At 42.6% G+C, this 20,358-nt stretch overlaps 1 protein-coding gene across 1 annotated transcript; it reads right to left on the bottom strand.

Annotated features, from left to right (window-relative positions):
• Positions 1-23: 23 nt before the first annotated feature.
• LOC125546985 (annexin D5) lies at positions 24-1,634 on the bottom strand. The gene is made up of 5 exons (XM_048711052.2): positions 1,504-1,634; positions 1,257-1,402; positions 907-1,125; positions 575-790; positions 24-466 (listed from the first exon to the last, which is right to left on the bottom strand). Exons 1-5 carry the CDS (start codon positions 1,577-1,579, stop codon positions 173-175), a joined length of 951 nt encoding a protein of 316 aa, XP_048567009.2. The 5' UTR covers positions 1,580-1,634; the 3' UTR covers positions 24-172.
• Between the last annotated feature and the right edge of the window lie 18,724 nt (positions 1,635-20,358).

The following is a 20,358-nucleotide window of genomic DNA, read 5'->3' as shown; positions in this document are numbered from 1 at the left end:
CTGATGCTCCATATTTGGAAAAGTGAACATAGAACAATTGTGTTGATTCCACAGGAATAATACAATCTTATTTTGCTCCTTTTCAGATTATTGTGCCCCAATGCCTATTGATGGATCACGCATGGCAGTCTTGGTGGCGCCACCATGCATGCGTGGGATCGACAGGAGCGAATTAGCGGTCCCAGCCGACGAGTGAGAGGAGGAAGGTTCGGTAGTTCCCCGACGTCTCGGAGTGGATAGCTTCAGCCAGCGACCCCTTGTACTTGTTGTGGTACTCTGCCTTGATGTACTTCATGTCAACCTCGGTCCTCGTCACCGCCACCTGTGTGAGCGCCGCGTTGCTGGTGCCCAGGCCTTTCATCGCCTTGTGCAGGACCTTGGCAAAGTACTTTGCCGGAGTGTCGGCGCACCTGAGGATGGTCAGCAGCCCGAACTGGAAGTTCCCTGTCGTCTCACTCTTCACGGCCTGCAAATTCGGTGAGCATCGATGCCTTTATTTATTTAGTTTCTAGGCCTGATTTGCTCATGGAAGGAAGATGAGAGGAGTTTCAAGCAAGTTGGAGATAAACACCACCTTCTCCAGGGACCGGGCGTACATGTGCTGGTAAGCGTTGGCCACGGACACCATGTGCGCCCAGCTGCGTTCGCTGAAGATGCGGATGAAGGCCCGCTCATCGGTGCCCACCCTCTTCTCGCCGGCTTGATACAGCTCCCTCGCGTCGTCTGTCACCGCCGAAGGATCAACTTCCGGGCCTTCGTTGCGCCGGACTCCCAGGTACGCAAGCAAAAGCTGCATTGATCAACACCCGAATAATTAGACAAATAGTGGCGATAGATTCAAGCGCAAAACAGATCAAGAAAAGGCAATTATGTGATGACGATGGAAACAAGAAACAAAAGACTAACCTTCTGATGATCACCGTAGGTGCGTTCGGTGATGTCATGCTCGAGGTAGCAACCGAACCTCGCGCGGTAGGTTTGCTTCATGATCTGCAGCTGCGACGGCGTCCTGGAGCAGATTACCTCCGTGGCGGCTCTCAGGTCGGTGATGTCGCCATTGAGAGCCTGGTTCAGTATGGTCGCGTCACGCCCCACGGGGTCGAGGACCCAAAGCAGCATAGCATTCTGCAACCACAGCCATGCAGGTTCGTTTCGGGAGCAGTACTCCACTCAGTTTTAACTTTTAAGACGAAGGATATGTATGTATCCGTAGCTAGGATGTGTAGATATGGAAATATCTAGTTCATTTTGCATGCCTTGTGGTTTCCACTCAGCTCAGTTGCTAGGCGATGGTAGAGATCCTGATGGTATATGGCTTTGTACTCGTGCAGGATGAGCGCGCGCTGCGCCGAGTCGCGGTGAGCAAGTATGTTGGTCACCGTCGTGCTGTCGCAGCCGAACCCTGCACAATACAAGAAGACCACCGGCTGTTACACAGAAAACATCGATTGTTGCTAGACAGGATGGAAGAAATACTTCATCGTTCGTTTCATCTCTGTGTACCTTTGAAGGCCTTGTGGAGAGCGACGGCGTCATCACGCGGAGGCGTGAGCACCGGAGGCACGCTCAGGCTCGCCATCGCTCGCCTGCGTGGCTGGACGATGGTTTCTTTTCTGTGAGTGAGACTCTGTGTGCTGGTGCTGCGTACGGGGGGAGCTTTTTAAAGAGGGAGACGCGAAGCTTTCCCCTTAGACGCTAGATTCGATTTCTCTTTGGAAATTACAAGGATGAGAAGCACAACCCGCTCATTCTTTGATTCAGAATATTTTGAAACAGCACTACTACCTCCGTCTGCGTTTATTAGTTTCCACTAGCAAAAATACCCGTGCGTTGCAACGGAAGAAGAAAAAAAACCATACTTCCTAAACCCAATAGCTCAAGACCCTTCCCTCTCCTCCTCCTCCCATGACCGACTGCCAGACATGTCCTCCTCCTCCCATGCAGTGGCGTAGCTAGGATTTTATGCCAGGGTGGTCCAATTGCCAAGAAAAATAATTGCACCACAAATTCAACAAACCAACATATGCGTACAGAATATATCAACTAGGTCTTTCAAATAATATAAAATTCATGGTTATGTCTTAAATTTGCATAAAAAAAGATAACACATCTTATTTGTCGGGATAACGCCTTCTCAAGACCATGAAAGTTCTACTCTAGTATTTATCAATTATTAATTGTAAAAAATAAAACTAAATCTTGCACTCTCAGGTCTCAGCTTAACTTGTTCAAATCCTCGTAGCAAGAAATTTATACTTTGAATTTATGAATTAACAGAGAACAAAAATCTTACTCTAGATCGGAGTAGTAGGATGGAAAACTGAACAACTGGTTCTCAACCAAACTAGATTGTGCATGCTTCGCCGGCTGCCTATTTGCCGCCGCCGGCAAGTGTCCTTCGCCCGGCCGCCAGTCCGTCGCCGTCGACGAGTGCCATGTAGGCCGGCGGAGGCCCGCTGGGTGCTGCTAGGCGATGGCTGATGGCGATGGCCGCTCGCTGCTAGGGTTCCCGAACTGAAAGAGGCGGCGGGAATCAGGAACGTCTTCTCGTGTCGATCAATCAACGCACAGACGCAAAGACTAACGAGCCAATCCTTCACGTGTACATGGGCTGAGTTGGGCTTGCTTTTCTTTTTTCCTTTTTAACAGACTAAGTAGTATACTAATGGGCTGAATTCCAGGGTGGTCCATGGACCACCCTGGCCATCCTACAGCTACGCCACTGCTCCCATGACCGACTGCCAGACATGGTGACATTAGTAAACTCTTTGAAATCTTCCACACTACCACATGAGAAACAACATGAAAAGATGTGTTGTGCAAAAACATAACAACAAAAGGAATTTATAAGTGTACTGTAGGTGTGTGCAATTTAAATCACAGAAATATCTACCTGGTCGCAAGTATCTCTTCACGTATTTGTTGGCGTTGCTCAGTGATGCGGTGATGCCCCAAAAATATCACACTATAATAAAAATAATAAAGTCTTAGGCTGCGTTCGGAAGTGCTCCGGCTCCACGCTTCTCCGGAAGCGGGCGAGGAGCTGGCCGAACGCCGCAGCTTCTAGAAGCCTGCTCTCGGAATCCGCTCGGCCCGCAGTGCAAAAAATAGAAGCTACGATCGCCCAGCTCCTGGAAAACGAGAAGTGGGAGTTGCTGGATATTACATGGAATGCCTCCCGAAGTGCCTCCTTGAAGCACTTTCCTCTCGCTACAGGGCGCGGCGAACCGTTTTTCTCGCTACAGGGGGCGGCAAAGCGTTTTCTACAGCCGAACGATCGCTGGCTCCCGCGAGAAGCTAGCTAGCGCTGGCTCGTGGAGAAGCTGGCTCGTTTGGGAAGCCAGAGCACTTCCGGACGGGCCCTTAGTATAGCATTCTTGCTTCACTATGGAGGCAACAAAGATTTTCATGAACCAGTGTGGGCTAGGTTTAGGGACTGGGTAGCATAGCACTATTTTGTGTCCAATGATATAAGAAGCATTTTTTGCGGGGTAATGATATTAGAAGCATTTTTTGCGGGGCAATGATATTAGGAGCATTGTATAAAGATCCTCCATCGTTGGCTAATAGAACAAAGTAAAGTGTGGAGTTTGTGTTGCACACAGCAGGGAGTACGACTGCTTGTGCTTTGGTGATCAACATTATTTTTATTAGAAGGATTGTAAGAGTTTGTGACGGGCGCTAGCTGGTCGAGCAGAAAATTAAGAGCAAAAATTTGTTTTGTTCTCAGAAAAATATTGTACATGACCAACATAGAATGAATTCTGTTTATTGTGATTTAGACATAGTATTTTTTTGTGCATATTAAACAATTCCAACATAATTTGATTTTGAGTTATAATTTGACGTCAACAATTATAAAAAGTAGTTCAACTTGCCTGATGCCGTTGCTATCCATGGACGGAGACGTTTAGTGCCAGTATATCCCCCATTTGGAGACCCTCCCTCTCTTTCCTTTTTTAGTTTTCTGTATTTTCCTTCCTTACTTAATTATATGGGACAGCTTCCACTTTCCATTTTTTCTCTCTGTCTACACATGAAATCGCCGCCCTGTTTCCTTCCTTATTCTGCCATGCGACATGTGAAATCCCTCCTCTTTCCATATGAAATCCCTGCCCTCTTTCCTCCCTTATTTTTCTCTCCTTCCTTCTTTATTCTGTCAAGAAACATGAAGTCCCTCCCTCTTGCCTTCTTTATTTTTCCCTCTTTCCTTCCTTATCTTTTATTATGGAAGGACTTATTTCCTTCTATATTGGGTCCCGAGACGGCTCCTTGATATCGAGAAAATTTGAAGATGTATATAAATTATAAAGATTGGGTTTAAGAGAGCGGTATGGGACTATTTAAAAGGTGAATCAACAGCCTAAATATAATACACCATGAGTCCTTTTTAAGGAAAATACACCATGAGCTATGTCAGTTGGTAGCGACAGTGGTTATCGTATATGCAGTTCAGAGTTTGATTCAGCCCACCATCGAATACTTTTTTGCACCAGGCTGTGGGCCAGCTTCGCCCGTTCGCTTGTGTAGCTTCCTTCGGCAAGGTGGGCCGGAATAATGTTGCCTGGCGGCTGAAAATTCTCTGATAGACTAAGAGAGGTAATCCTTGTTACTCTAAGCATAGGATGGGCCAGCTGAGTTGGACGCTCGATTTGTGCACTTTTCTTGCAACCCGTGTTCGAGTCCTCATAATAGCAACTTTTTTTGTGTGGCCGTTTTTTGTCAGGCTTCATTGGGCCGCATGGGCCAGAACAATTTGACCAGGCATCGGTCAGGAAGGATCGATCGTTCCTGGGAAACCGATCGTGGGTGCTTGAGCAAAAAGAGCTAATATATGGGAACTTTATTTTAGTACCACCTCGCGTATGTGTTTAAAATTCAAACTGAAAGCGTAAATTCACATAAAGAAGCGTATTGTGACGGTGAACCCACGGAGTCAATCCGTGCTTTATTATTAGGGAAAGATTGTATTTTGGGTTAAACTTTCACCACATATTTAACTACAAATGTTAAGGGCACCTTTGATTTAAAGGTTTTTCATAGGAATTTTGAAGGATTATAATCATTAGCATTTTTTTTATATTGGTTGTTTGATTCATATGATAGAATCCTATAGGATTTTTCCCTAAACATCTTTCTACTACTTTTCATAGTATTTCTAACGTCCACTCAAACTTCTTTGAAAGAATCATTTGGCTTTCCTATGATGCAATGAAAAAACTTAGATTAAGATAAGTGTGACATTTCCTTTTTTTTTTCTATTCCCGCGTTTTTAGAATCTCGTGAATCAAAGAGGCTCTACGTGTCACCAAAATTTATATTGTTGAATTTTTATTTAAATGTAATTTCTAATGATATTATTTTTCTATGTATAACTTATATTTTACCAGTTGCCTAAAATCAAGGAGGGAGCTAGTAAACCCGGACGAAGTAGTATATGGTTATTTTCTTTATCAATGCCAATGTTTTTTATTTGACTCCTTGGCCATGCCTCGGCAAGCAACAGGTATAAAGGAAGGACTCCACTGCAAATTTGACATCAGATTTTTTATCATAGCAAATCAAACACTTTTTATGATAAATTATGTTCTCTAAGGATGACAAGTTTAGTTGGCAAGCGTGGCAAATCAGTCTTAGTTTTTTTTTTATCGGAAAATTGCCATGCTTGCAAACTAAAATTGTCATCATCGCGCCAATATAAGTTGCCATGCCTAAAGATCTGACAGTGTTTTTGTAAAGAAAACACTTATGTGTTGTTCGTACTGATACTGCACATTCTCTTCTCAGGAGGATTTTAACGAGCTGGGATCTATGACAACAAGTTTGTGATACCTTCTTTGTCAAAAGAAAAGTTATTGTGATACCTTTTCTTACTTTCATTTAAAAAGACCTCATGATGAAGATTGCGTTGAGAGCCTCCATTGAGACACTAGACTCCTAAAAAGCTCCCCCTTTCTTTCGGGCAAAACAAGCTTGAAGAAGATTATGGCAACCTTGCTAATGACTGAAACCAGCAAGATGGAAATTATTGTTACCTCCATTTCTTAGTAACTTGTAACGTAAATCATCGAATGAGAAAATGGGTCTAATCAAACCCTATGCAATTTTAGGATCAAAAAAGGAATTTTGGAACTGATCGGACGGCCATAATCCAAGGGAATCCAACGTCTTTCTAAACCTACGTGGAAATGGGGTTTGATGCAGAGTATCTCATATATAGCTTTCATTGGCACAATTTGAGCTACACTCTAGCACTGACGATAGCTCCGCCCGCTCGCTCCACTGCAAGTACGCCGTCCTGCCCCTTCTTTGCCACCTCCGAAGGACATCCACGACCACTGCTGGGTGCTCATGCCCTCGCCAGCACTGGGGCGGTACAACGCGGGCGGCAACGGGTGAGGGAGAGGGTGGCGGGGGCAAGGCGTTGGGAGGCGTAGGGCAAGCGCGCGCCGGTGGACCCTGAGGACAAGTTCACCATGTTGTTCCTCCGCCACTCCCTGATGACGACGGAGATGGATGCGCGGCGGTTCAAGCGGATCATGGTGATGCATAGCAACGAGAGAGGAGAGTGTGTCCACGTACCCTCGTAGACCGAAAGCGAAAGTGTTAGCACAACGTGGTTGATGTAGTCGTACGTCTTCACGATCCGACCGATCCAAGTACCGAACGCACGGCACCTCCGAGTTCAGCACATGTTCAGCTCGATGACGTCCCACGAACTCTGATCTAGCAGAGCTTCACGGGAGAGTTTCGTCAGCACGAGGTGTGATGACGGTGATGATGATGCTACCGACGCAGGGCTTCGCCTAAGCACCGCTACAATATAATCGAGGTGGATTATGGTGGAGGGGGCACCGCACACGGCTGGAATAGATCAATAGATCAACTTGTGTGTCTAGAGGTGCCCCCTGCCCCCGTATATAAAGGAGCAAGGGGGGAGGCCGGCCGGCCCTAGAGGGCGCGCCAGGAGGAGGAATCCTCCTTCTAGTAGGAGTAGGATTCCCCTCTTTCCTACTCCTACTAGGAGGGGGAAAGGAAGGGGGGAGGGAGAAGGAAAGGGGGGCGTCACCCCCTTCTCCTAGTCTAATTCGGACCAGAGGGGGAGGGACGCGCGGCCTGCCCTAGGCCAGCCCTCTCTCTCTCTCCACTAAGGCCCATAAGGCCCACTATTTCTCCCGGGGGGTTCCGGTAACCCCCCGGCACTCCGATTTTCTCCGAAACCACCCGGAACACTTCCGGTGTCCGAATATAGTGGTCCAATATATCGATCATTACGTCTCGACCATTTCGAGATTCCTCGTCATGTCCGTGGTCATATCCGGGACTCCGAACTACCTTCGGTACATCAAAACACAAAAACTCATAATACCGATCGTCACCAAACTTTAAGCGTGCGGACCCTACGGGTTCAAGAACTATGTAGACATGACCGAGACACGTCTCCGGTCAATAACCAATAGCGGAACCTGGATGTTCATATTGGCTCCCACATATTCTACGAAGAACTTTATCGGTCAAACCGCATAACAACATACGTTGTTCCCTTTGTCATCGGTATGTTACTTGCCCGAGATTCGATCGTCGGTATCTCAATACCTAGTTCAGTATCGTTACCGGCAAGTCTCTTTACTTGTTCCATAATACATCATCTTGCAACTAACTCATTAGTTACAATGCTTGCAAGGCTTATATTGATGTGCATTACCGAGTGGGCCCAGAGATACCTCTCCGACAATCAGAGTGACAAATCCTAATCTTGATTTATGCCAACTCAACAAGTACCATCGGAGACACCTATAGAGCACCTTTATAATCACCCAGTTACGTTGTGACGTTTGGTAGCACACAACGTGTTCCTCCGGTAATCGGGAGTTGCATAATCTCATAGTCATAGGAACATGTATAAGTCATGAAGAAAGCAATAGCAGAAAACTAAACGATCAAGTGCTAAGCTAACCGAATGGGTCAAGTCAATCACATCATTCTCTAATGATATGATCCCGTTAATCAAATGACAACTCATGTCTATGGCTAGGAAACTTAACCATCTTTGATTCAACGAGCTAGTCAAGTAGAGGCATACTAGTGGCACTGTTTGTCTATGTATTCACACATGTACTAAGTTTCCGGTTAATACAATTCTAGCATGAATAATAAACATTTATCATGATATAAGGAAATAAATAATAACTTTATTATTGCCTCTAGGGCCATATTTCCTTCAGTCTCCCATTTGCACTAGAGTCAATAATCTAGTTCACATCTCCATGTGACTAATACCCAAAGGGTTTACTAGAGTCAATAATCTAGTTCACATCGCTATGTGATTAATACCCAAAGAGTGATCATATTTTTCTTGTGAGAGAAGTTTAGTCTACGGGTCTGCAACATTCAGATCCGTATGTATTTCACAAATTTCTATGTCTACAATGCTCTGCACGGAGCTACTCTAGCTAATTGCTCCCATTTTCAATATGTATCCAGATCGAGACTTAGAGTCATCTAGATCGATGTAAAAAGCTTGCATCGACGTAACTCTTTACGACAAACTCTTTTATCACCTCCATAACCGAGAAATATTTCCTTAGTCCTCTAAGGATAATTTTGACCGCTGTCCAGTGATCTACTCCTAGATCACTATTGTACTCCCTTGCCAGAAAAATGCTAAGGTATACAATAGGACTGGTAAACAGCATAGCATACTTTATAGAACCTATGACCGAGGCATAGCGAATGACTTTTCATTCTCTTTCTATTTTCTATCGTGGTCGGGTTTTGAGTCTCTACTCAACTTCACACCTTGCAACACAGGCAAGAACTCCTTCTTTGACTGTTCCATTTTGAACTACTACAAAATCTTGTCAAGGTATGTACTCATTGAAAAAACTTATCAAGTGTCTTGATCTATCTCTATAGATCTTGATGCTCAATGTGTAAGCAGCTTCATTGAGGTCTTTCTTTGAAAAACTCTTTTCAAACACTCCTTTATGCTTTCCAGAAAATTCGACATTATTTCCGATCAACAATATGTCATTCACATATACTTATCAGAAATGCTATAGTGCTCCCACTCACTTTCTTGTAAATACATGCTTCACCGCAAGTCTGTATAAAACCATATGCTTTGATCACTTTATCAAAGCATATATTCCAACTCCGAGATGCTTGCATCAGTCCATAGATGGATCGCTGGAGCTTGCTCACTTTCTTAGCACCTTTAGGATCGACAAAACCTTCTGGTTGCATCATATACAACTCTTCTTTTAAGAAATCCATGAAGAAATACAGTTTTGACATCCATCTGCCAGATTTCATAAAATGTGGCAACTGCTAACATGATTCGGACAGACTTTTAAGCATCGATACGAGTGAGAAAATCTCATCATAGTCAAGCACCTTGAACTTGTCAAAAACATTTTGCGACAATTCGAGCTTTGCAGATAGTAATACTACCATCAGCGTCCGTCTTCCTCTTGAAGATCCATTTATTCTTAATGACTCCCTGATCATCGGGCAAGTCAATCAAAGTCCATACTTCGTTCTCATATATGGATCCCATCTCAGATTTCATGGCCTCAAGCCATTTCGCGGAATGTGGGCTCATCATCGCTTCCTCATAGTTCGTAGGTTCGTCATGGTCTAGTAACATGACTTCCAGAAAGGATTACCATACCACTCTAGTGCGTACCATACTTTGGTTGTCCTACGAGGTTCGATAGTAACTTGATCTGAAGTTTCATGATCATCATCATTAGCTTCCTCACTAATTGGTGTAGAGATCACTAGAACTGATTTCTGTGATGAACTACTTTCCAATTCGGGAGAAGGTACAATTACCTCATCAAGTTCTACATTCCTCCCACTCACTTCTTTCGAGAGAAACTCCTTCTCTAGAAAAGATCCACTTTTAGCAACATAGATCTTGCCTTTGGATCTGTGATAGAAGGTGTACCCAACAATTTCCTTTGGGTATTCTATGAAGACACATTTCTCCGATTTGGGTTCGAGCTTATCAGGTTGAAACTTTTTCACATAAGCATGGCAACCCCAAACCTTAAGAAACGACATCTTAGGTTTCTAGCCAAACCACAATTCATATGGTGTCGTCTCAATGGATTTAGATGGTGCCCTATTTAACGTGAATGCAACTGTCTCTAATACATAACCCCAACATGATAGTGACAAATCGGTAAGAGACATCATAGATCGCACCATATCTAATAAAGTACGGTTATGACGTTCAGACACACCATTACGCTGTGGTGTTCCAAGTGGCGTGAGTTGCAAAACTATTCTGCATTGTTTCAAATGAAGACCAAACTCGTAACTCAAATATTCTCCTCCACGATCAGATCGCAGAAACATTATTTTCTTGTTACGATGATTTTCCACTTCACTCTGAAATTCTTTGAACTTTTCAAATGTTTCAGACTTATGTTTCATCAAATAGATATACCCTATCTGCTCATATCATCAGTGAAGGTCAGAAAATAACGATACCCGCCGCGAGCCTCAACACTCATCGGACCTCATACATCAGTATGTATTATTTCCAGGAAGTCAGTTGCTCGCTCCATTGTTCTGGAGAAGGGAGTCTTTGTTGGGGAACGTAGTAATTTCAAAAAATTTCCTACGCACACGCAAGATCATGGTGATGCATAGCAACGAGAGGGGAGAGTGTTGTCCACGTACCCTCGTAGACCGAAAGCGGAAGCGTTAGCACAACACGGTTGATGTAGTCGTACGTCTTCATGATCCGACCGATCAAGTACCGAACGCACGACACCTCCGAGTTCAGCACACGTTCAGGCCGATGACGTCCCTCAAACTCCGATCCAGCCGAGTGTTGAGGGAGAGTTTTGTCAGCACGATGGCGTGGTGACGATGATGATGTTCTACCGACGCAGGGCTTAGCCTAAGCACCGCTACTGTATTATCGAGGTGGACTATGGTGGAGGGGGCACAGCACACAGCTAAAAGATCAAATCAATTGTTGTGTCTCTGGGCTGCCCCCTGCCCCCGTATATAAAGAGGAAAGGGGGGAGGTGTGGCCGGCCAGGAGGAGGCGCGCCAGGAGGAGTCCTACTCCCACCTGTAGTAGGACTCCCTCCCTTGTTGGATTAGGAGAAGGGGGGAAAGAGGAGGTAGAGAGGAAGGAAAGGGGGGCGCCGCCCCCTTCTCCTTTTCCTATTCGGACTAGAGGGGGAGGGGTGCGCGGCCCTGCCCTGGCCGCCTCTCCTCTTCTACACTAAGGCCCACTATGGCCCATTAAGCCCCCCCGGGGGGGTCCGGTAACCCCTCGGTACTTCGGTAAAATCCTGATTTCATCCGGAACATTTCCGATATCCAAATATAGGCTTCCAATATATCAATCTTCATGTCTCGACCATTTCGAGACTCCTCGTCATGTCTGTGATCACATCTGAGACTCCGAACAATCTTCGGTACATCAAAACTCATAAACTCATAATATAACCGTCATCGGAACTTTAAGCATGCGGACCCGGTTCGAGAACTATGTAGACATGACCGAGACACGTCTCCGGTCAATAACCAATAGCAGAACCTGGATGCTCATATTGGCTCCCACATATTCTACGAAGATCTTTATCGGTCAGACCGCATAACAGCATACGTTGTTCCCTTTGTCATCAGTATGTTACTTGCCCGAGATTCGATCATCGGTATCTTAATACCTAGTTCAATCTCGTTACCCGCAAGTCTCTTTACTCGTTCCGTAATACATCATCCTGCAACTAACTCATTAGTTGCAATGCTTGCAAGGCTTAAGTGATGTGCATTACCAAGTGGGCCCAAAGATACCTCTCCGACAATCAGAGTGACAAATCCTAATCTTGAAATACGCCAACCCAACAAGTACCTTCGGAGACACCTGTAGAGCACCTTTATAATCACCCAGTTACGTTGTGACGTTTGGTAGCACACAAAGTGTTCCTCCGGTAAACGGGAGTTGCATAATCACATAGTCATAGGAACATGTATAAGTCATGAAGAAAGCAATAGCAACATACTAAATGATTGAGTGCTAAGCTAACGGAATGGGTCAAGTCAATCACATCATTCTCCTAATGATGTGATCCCGTTAATCAAATGACAACTCATGTCTATGGCTAGGAAACATAACCATCTTTGATCAACGAGCTAGTCAAGTAGAGGCATACTAGTGACACTCTGTTTGTCTATGTATTCACACATGTATTATGTTTCCGGTTAATACAATTCTAGCATGAATAATAAACATTTATCATGATATAAGGAAATATATAATAACTTTATTATTGCCTCTAGGGCATATTTCCTTCAGCATCCCACTTGCACTAGAGTCAATAATCTAGATTACACAGTAATGATTCTAACACCCATGGAGTCTTGGTGCTGATCATGTTTTGCTCGTGGAAGAGGCTTAGTCAACGGGTCTGCAACATTCAGATCCGTATGTATCTTGCAAATTTCTATGTCTCCCACCTGGACTAGATCCCGGATGGAATTGAAGCGTCTCTTGATGTGCTTGGTTCTCTTGTGAAATCTGGATTCCTTCGCCAAGGCAATTGCTCCAGTATTGTCACAAAAGATTTTCATTGGACCAGATGCACTAGGTATGACACCTAGATCGGATATGAACTCCTTCATCCAGACTCCTTCATTTCCTGCTTCCGAAGCAGCTATGTACTCTGCTTCACACGTAGATCCTGCCATGACGCTTTGTTTAGAACTGTACCAACTGACAGCTCCACCGTTCAATGTAAACACGTATCCGGTTTGCGATTTTGAATCGTCCGGATCAGTGTCAAATCTTGCATCAACGTAACCATTTACAATGAGCTCTTTGTCACCTCCATAAACGAGAAACATATCCTTAGTCCTTTTTAGGTATTTCAGGATGTTCTTGACCGCTGTCCAGTGATCCACTCCTGGATTACTTTGGTACCTCCCTGCTAGACTTATAGCAAGGCACACATCAGGTCTGGTACACATCATTGCATACATGATAGAGCCTATGGCTGAAGCATAGGGAACATCTTTCATCTTCTCTCTATCTTCTACAGTGGTCGGGCATTGAGTCTTACTCAACTTCACACCTTGTAACACAGGCAAGAACCCTTTCTTTGCTTGATCTATTTTGAACTTCTTCAAAACTTTGTAAAGGTATGTGCTTTGTGAAAGTCCAATTAAGCGTCTTGATCTACTCTATAGATCTTGATGCCCAATATATAAGCAGCTTCACTGAGGTCTTTCATTGAAAAACTCTTATTCAAGTATCCCTTTATGCTATCTAGAAATTCTATACCATTTCCAATCAGCAATATGTCATCCACATATAATATCAGAAATGCTACAGAGCTCCCACTCACTTTCTTGTAAATACAGGCTTCTCCAAAAGTCTGTACAAAACCAAATGCTTTGATCACACTATCAAAGCGTTTATTCCAACTCCAGGAGGCTTTCACCAGTCCATAAATGGATCGCTGGAGCTTGCACACTTTGTTAGCTCCCTTTGGATCGACAAAACCTTCCGGTTGCATCATATACAACTCTTCTTCCAGAAATCCATTCAGGAATGCAGTTTTTACATCCATTTGCCAAATTTCATAATCATAAAATGTGGCAATTGCTAACATGATTCGGACAGACTTAAGCATCGCTACGGGTGAGAAGGTCTCATCGTAGTCAATCCCTTGAACTTGTCGAAAACCTTTCTCAACAAGTCGATCTTTATAGATAGTAATATTACCGTCAGCGTCAGTCTTCTTCTTGAAGATCCATTTATTCTCAATGGCTTGCTGATCAACGAGCAAGTCAACCAAAGTCCACACTTTGTTCTCATACATGGATCCCATCTCAGATTTCATGGCCTCAAGCCATTTTGCGGAATCTGGGCTCACCATCACTTCTTCATAGTTCGTAGGTTCGTCATGGTCTAGTAACATAACCTCCAAAATAGGATTACCGTACCACTCTGGTGCGGATCTTACTCTGGTTGACCTACGAGGTTCAGTAACAACTTGATCTGAAGTTTCATGATCATCATCATTAACTTCCTCACTAATTGGTATAGACGCCACAGGAACCGGTTTCTGTGATGAACTACTTTCCAATAAGGGAGCAGGTATGGTTACCTCATCAAGTTCTACTTTCCTCCCACTCACTTCTTTCGAGAGAAACTCCTTCTCTAGAAAGGATCCATTCTTAGCAACGAATGTCTTGCCTTCGGATCTGTGATAGAAGGTGTACCCAACAATCTCCTTTGGGTATCCTATGAAGACACATTTCTCTGATTTGGGTTCGAGCTTATCAGGTCGAAGCTTTTTCACATAAGCATCGCAGCCCCAAACTTTAAGAAATGACAACTTTGGTTTCTTGCCAAACCACAGTTCATAAGGCGTCGTCTCAACAGATTTCGATGGTGCCCTATTTAACGTTAATGCAGCCGTCTCTAAAGTATAACCCCAAAATGATAGTAGTAAATTAGTAAGAGACATCATAGATCGCACTATATCTAGTAAAGTACGATTACGACGTTCGGACACACCATTACGCTGTGGTGTTCCGGGTGGCGTGAGTTGCGAAACTAGTCCGCATTGTTTCAAATGTAGACCAAACTCGTAACTCAAATATTCTCCCCCACGATCAGATCATATAAACTTTATTTTCTTGTTACGATGATTTTCAACTTCACTCTAAAATTCCTTGAACTTTTCAAATGTTTCAGACTTATGTTTCATTAAGTAGATATGCCCATATCTGCTTAAATCATCTATGAAGGTGAGAAAATAATGATACCCACCGCGAGCCTCAATATTCATTGGTCCACATACATCAGTATGTATGATCTCCAATAAATCAGTTGCTCGCTCCATAGTTCCGGAGAACGGCGTTTTAGTCATTTGCCCATGAGGCACGGTTCGCAAGTACCAAGTGATTCATAATCAGGTGGTTCCAAAAGTCCATCAGTATGGAGTTTCTTCATGCGCTTTACACCGATATGACCTAAACGGCAGTGCCACAAATAAGTTGCACTATCATTATCAACTCTGCATCTTTTGGCTTCAACATTATGAATATGTGTATCACTACTATCGAGATTCATCAAGAATAGACCACTCTTCAAGGGTGCATGACCATAAAAGATATTACTCATATAAATAGAACAACCATTATTCTATGATTTAAATGAATAACCGTCTCGCATCAAACAAGATCCAGATATAATGTTCATGCTCAACGCTGGCACCAAATAATAATTATTTAGGTCTAATACTAATCCCGAAGGTAGATGTAGAGGTAGCGTGCCGATGGCGATCACATCGACTTTGGAACTGTTTCCCATGCGCATCGTCACCTTGTCCTTGGCCAGTGTTCGCTTAATCCGTAGTTCCTGTTTTGAGTTGCAAATATTAGCAACAGAATCAGTATCAAATACCCAGGTGCTACTGCGAGCTCTGGTAAGGTACACATCAATAACTGATACGTCTCCAACGTATCTATAATTTATGAAGTATTCATGCTATTATATTATCAACCTTGGATGTTTTATATGCATTTGTATGCTATTTTATATGGTTTTTGGGACTAACCTATTAACCTAGAGCTCAGTGCCAGTTTCTGTTTTTTCCTTGCTTTTGAGTTCTACAGAAAAGAAATATCAAACGGAGTCCAATTGACGTGCCAATTTTTTACAATTTCTTATGGACCAAAAGAAGACCCCGGAGTAAAAGAGTTGGGCCAGAAGAGTCCCGGGCTGGCCACGAGGGTGGGGGGTGTGCCCACCCCCCAAGCGTGGGCCCCTACCTCGTGGACGCCTCGGGCACCTCCTTGACGTGAGACCGACGCAAAAATTCCTATAAATACAGAAACCTCGGAAAATTAACCTAGATCGGGAGTTCCACCGCTAGAAGCCTCCGTAGCCACCGAAAACCAATCTAGGCCCTCTCTGGCACCCTGCCGGAGGGGGTCGTCATCACCGGAGGGCATGGAGGAGGATCCCGGAGGGGCCATCATCACCATGAAGGCCAAGGACCAGAGGGAGAACCTCTTCCCATCTAGGGGGAGGCCATGGAGGAGGAAGCACAAGGGGGAGAACCTCTCCTCCTCTCTCTCGGTGGCACCGAAGTGCCATCGGGAGGGGAATGATCGCCGCGGTGATCGTCTTCATCAACATCACCATCATCATCATCATCACCCTCATCTCTTTTATGCGGTCCACTCTCCCGCACCCCGCTGTAACCCCTACTTGAACATGGTGCTTTATGCCACATATTATGATCCAATGATGTGTTGCCATCCTATGATGTTTTGAGTAGATATCCTTTGTCTTTGGGTTGATTGATGATCTAGATTGGTATGAGTTGTATGTTTTACTTTGGTGCTGTCCTATGGTGCCCTCCGTGTCGCGCAAGCGTGAGGGATTCCCGCTGTAGGGTGTTGCAATACGTTTATGATTCGCTTATAGTGGGTTGAGTGAGTGACTGAAACACAAACCTAAGTAAGGGGGTTGTTGTGTATGGGAATAAAGAGGACTTGATGCTTTAATGCTATGGTTGGGTTTTACCTTAATGATCTTTAGTAGTTGTGTATGCTTGCTAGAGTTCCAATCATAAGTGCATATGATCCAAGTAGAGAAAGTATGTTAGCTTACGCCTCTCCCTCATATGAAACTTCAATAATGATTACCGCTCTTGTTAACGATTGCCTAGGACAATTCTGCACACCGATCCACCATTATTCCACACTCGCTATTTATAATATTTATTAATATATTCTAACTTCATGATAACAACACCTACTTTTATATTTTAGCTCTCCGATATTATACAAAGTTATCCTCTTCGTACCCACAACCTAGTTTTATTTCTCGTTGCTAGTTGGAAGCAAACGTTCAGTGTACGTAGAGTCGTATCAGTGGCATATAGGGCTTGAGAGAATGTTGATCTTACCTTTAGCTCATTGTGGGTTCGACACTCCATACTTATCACTTCCACCTTTGGAAATTGCTACGATGATTCCTTGCACTTGGGGATTATCAAGCTCTTTTCTGGCGCTGTTGCCGGGGAGCAATAGCGTGGGGTTGATATTCTCGTGTGTGCTTGTTTGCTTTCTTCACTAAGTAGATTTTGTTTTTACTTTTTGTTTCTGTTTAGTTGTGGGTGAAACATACAAAAAAATTTAAAAGAATGAAAATACCAAAAAAATTTACTTGCCTCTCATGCCTAAAAAGTTTTTCAAAAAGAGAAGTGATTGGAAAGTTATGCATTGAAGAAGTGAGGGTCGACCTTGAGCACTCATGTTCATGCTCACGGAAACAATGTAGAATTTTTCATGGAAGTTTCTCTGTAAATAATTATCCCCTTATATATATCCATTGTATTATAAAAATAATGTGCCAAGCTTTGGTTTTAGGATGATTAGATTGCTTGTTTACTATGTGCAGAACAAAAACAGAAACTTTGGCTGTAGCGCGTGATATTACATTTTTTACTGGAAAGTAAAATGGGTCTGAAACTTTTTGCACATTACTTCTGTATAAATTTTTCAAATTGTAAAATTTATTTCATAATTGTTGGCGATACAGAAGTTTACTAAACCTTTAGATTACTACAGACTGTCCTGTTTTAGACAGATTCTGTTTTTCGTGTGTTGTTTGCTTATTTTGATGAATCTATGGGTAGTATCGGGGGGTATGAACCATGGTGAAGTTGGAACACAGTAGATATAGTTATAATATGAAATTGGAATGAGTTTGCAACAGTACCTAAAGGTAGTGATTTGCTTTATTATACTAACGGATCTCACAAAGTTTTTGTTAAGTTTTTTGTGGATGAAGTGTTCGAAGAACGAGGAGTTACCGATGTGAGAAGAATAAAGAGAGGCAAGAGCTCAAGCTTGGGGATTACCAAGGCACCCCAAGTAAATATTCTAAGGATACTCAAGCATCTAAGCTTGGGGATGCCCCGGTTGGCATCCCATCTTTCTTCTTCAACAATTATCGGTATACCTCGGTTTTTGTTTCATTCACATGATTTGTGTCCTTTGTTTTTTTGTTCTTCCTTTATGAACCATGCTAGTATGAGATAGCCCTTCATTGATTTATAGAATGCTTCATGTGCTTCACTTATATCTTTTATGTATGATCTTGTAGAATTGCTCTTTGTGCTTCACTTAAATCTTTTGAGTATGGTTTTATAGAATGCTTCATGTGCTTCACTTATACATTTTGAGCTTGGACATTGGTTAGTTTATATTAATTGTAGAAATCTCCATGAACTTCACTTATATCTTTTTGAGTATGAATAATACTATCATCTAAAGCGGGTTTGGAAGAGTGTCAACTCTAGGAACTAGTGATCCCGCTATTCCGAATGAGAAGAATTTTGCTTATGTGGAGAGTAGAAAAATTTCTATGCTTGTAGATCATGAAAAGAATGCTTTATGTGATGGTTATATTGTTGAAATAATTCATGATGCTACTGAAAATTATTATGAGGGAGGAATACATGCTTGTAGGAGTGCAATAATATCAAGTTTTTCTCTCTATGTGCTTAAAGTTTTGAAGTTATACTTGTTTTTCCTTCCTATGCTAGTTGATTCTTGTTCCCATAAATTGTGTGCTCACAAAATCCCTAGGCATAGGAAGTGGGTTAGGTTTAAATGTGCTAGTCATATTCTTCATGATGCTCTCTTTATGTTCAAGTCTTATCTTTCATGTGAGCATCATTGAAATCATCATGCCTAGCTAAAAGGCATTAAAGAAAAGCGCTTGTTGGGAGACAACCCAATATTTACCCTTACTGTTTTTGTGTGTTTACATGATTAAGCTACTATAGTAATCATGTTTTATAGCTTTTGTTTCAATAAAGTGCCAAGTAAGACCTTTGGGAAGACTTGGGTGAAAGTTAATGTGATCTTGCTGTAAAAAACAGAAACTTTGCGCTCACGAGATTAGCTGCCATTTTTTTTTACAGAAGAGTGCTTTGGTGCTGATTCTTTTTGCAGAAGATTAATAGACAAATTCCTCATGTCCACCAATTTATTTCATAATTTTTTATTAGCAGAAGTATGGTTAGTGTTCAGATCATTACAGACTGTTCTGTTTCTGACAGATTCTGTTTTCATTGCATAGTTTGCTTGTTTTCTAGTTTCTATGACTTATATTCCTCAATATAAGTTATAGAAATGATATGGTACAGTAGGCATTGTGTGATAACAATTACGATCTTTGTCTTTGACAGTACCAAGGTGAATGGTTTACTCTTTATCATACTAACCTATCTCACGAAGTTCCGTTAAGTTTTATGTGATTGAAGTTTTCAAGCTTTGGGTGAGATATCGATATGAGGAGAATAAGGAGTGGGAAGACCCTAAGCTTGGGGATGCCCAAGGCACCCCAAGGTAATATTCAAGGAAGACTCAAGCGCCTAAGCTTGGGGATGCCCCGGAAGGCATCCCCTCTTTCGTCTTCAAAACTATCGGTATACCTTACTTAGAGCTATATTTTTATTCGTCACATGATATGTGTTTTGCTTGGAGCGTATTTTAAATTTTACTCTCTGTTTGAATAAAATCATTGGATCTGAAATCTTAGATGAAAAAGAATCCTCCCATGGCTAGTTAATTATTTGACTACTCAGTGTCCTTCACTCATATCTTTTTGGAGTAGTATGTCATTACTCACGTGCTTCACATATATCGTATGAGTAAATGGTTGAATGAATTGAATATCATAAATCTCAATTTATATATGTTTCATATGCTTATACCATGGGGAGTAATGACTTCACGTAGAATAAGTATTGTTAGTAAACTTATTGAAAGTTAGCAAACGTAGAATTGGTCACTTGAACAATTCATGAAAGAATATTGAAGGAAGAGAGATTTCACATATAAATATACTATCTTGGACATCTTTTGTAATTGTGAGCACTCATTAAAATATGACATGCTAAAAGGTTGATGTCGGACAAGGAAGACAACATAATGGGTTATGTTTTCTTATATCCGAAATAAAGTATATTGTCTTGGATCATCCAACATGTTGAGCTTGCTTTTCCCCTCATGCTAGCCAAATTCTTTGCACCAAGTAGAGATACTACTTGTGCTTCCAAACATTCCTTAAACTAGTTTTGCCATGAGAGTCCACCATACCTACCTATGGATTGAGTAAGATCCTTCAAGTAAGTTGTCATCGGCGCATGCAATAAAAATTGCCCTCTAAATATGTATGATCTATTAATGTGGAGAAAATAAGCTTTATACGATCTTGTGATGTGGAAGAAATAAAAGCGACAGACTGCATAATAAAGGTCCATATCACAAGTGGCAATATAAAGTGACGTTCTTTTG

The sequence above is a fragment of the Triticum urartu genome, chromosome 1A (genome assembly GCF_056163025.1).
Source record: "Triticum urartu cultivar PI428250 chromosome 1A, HENAU_Tu73, whole genome shotgun sequence".
Lineage (NCBI taxonomy): Eukaryota > Viridiplantae > Streptophyta > Magnoliopsida > Poales > Poaceae > Triticum > Triticum urartu.
Note: the sequence above shows the minus strand (reverse complement) of the source record. Positions and strands in the feature narration are given on the sequence as shown.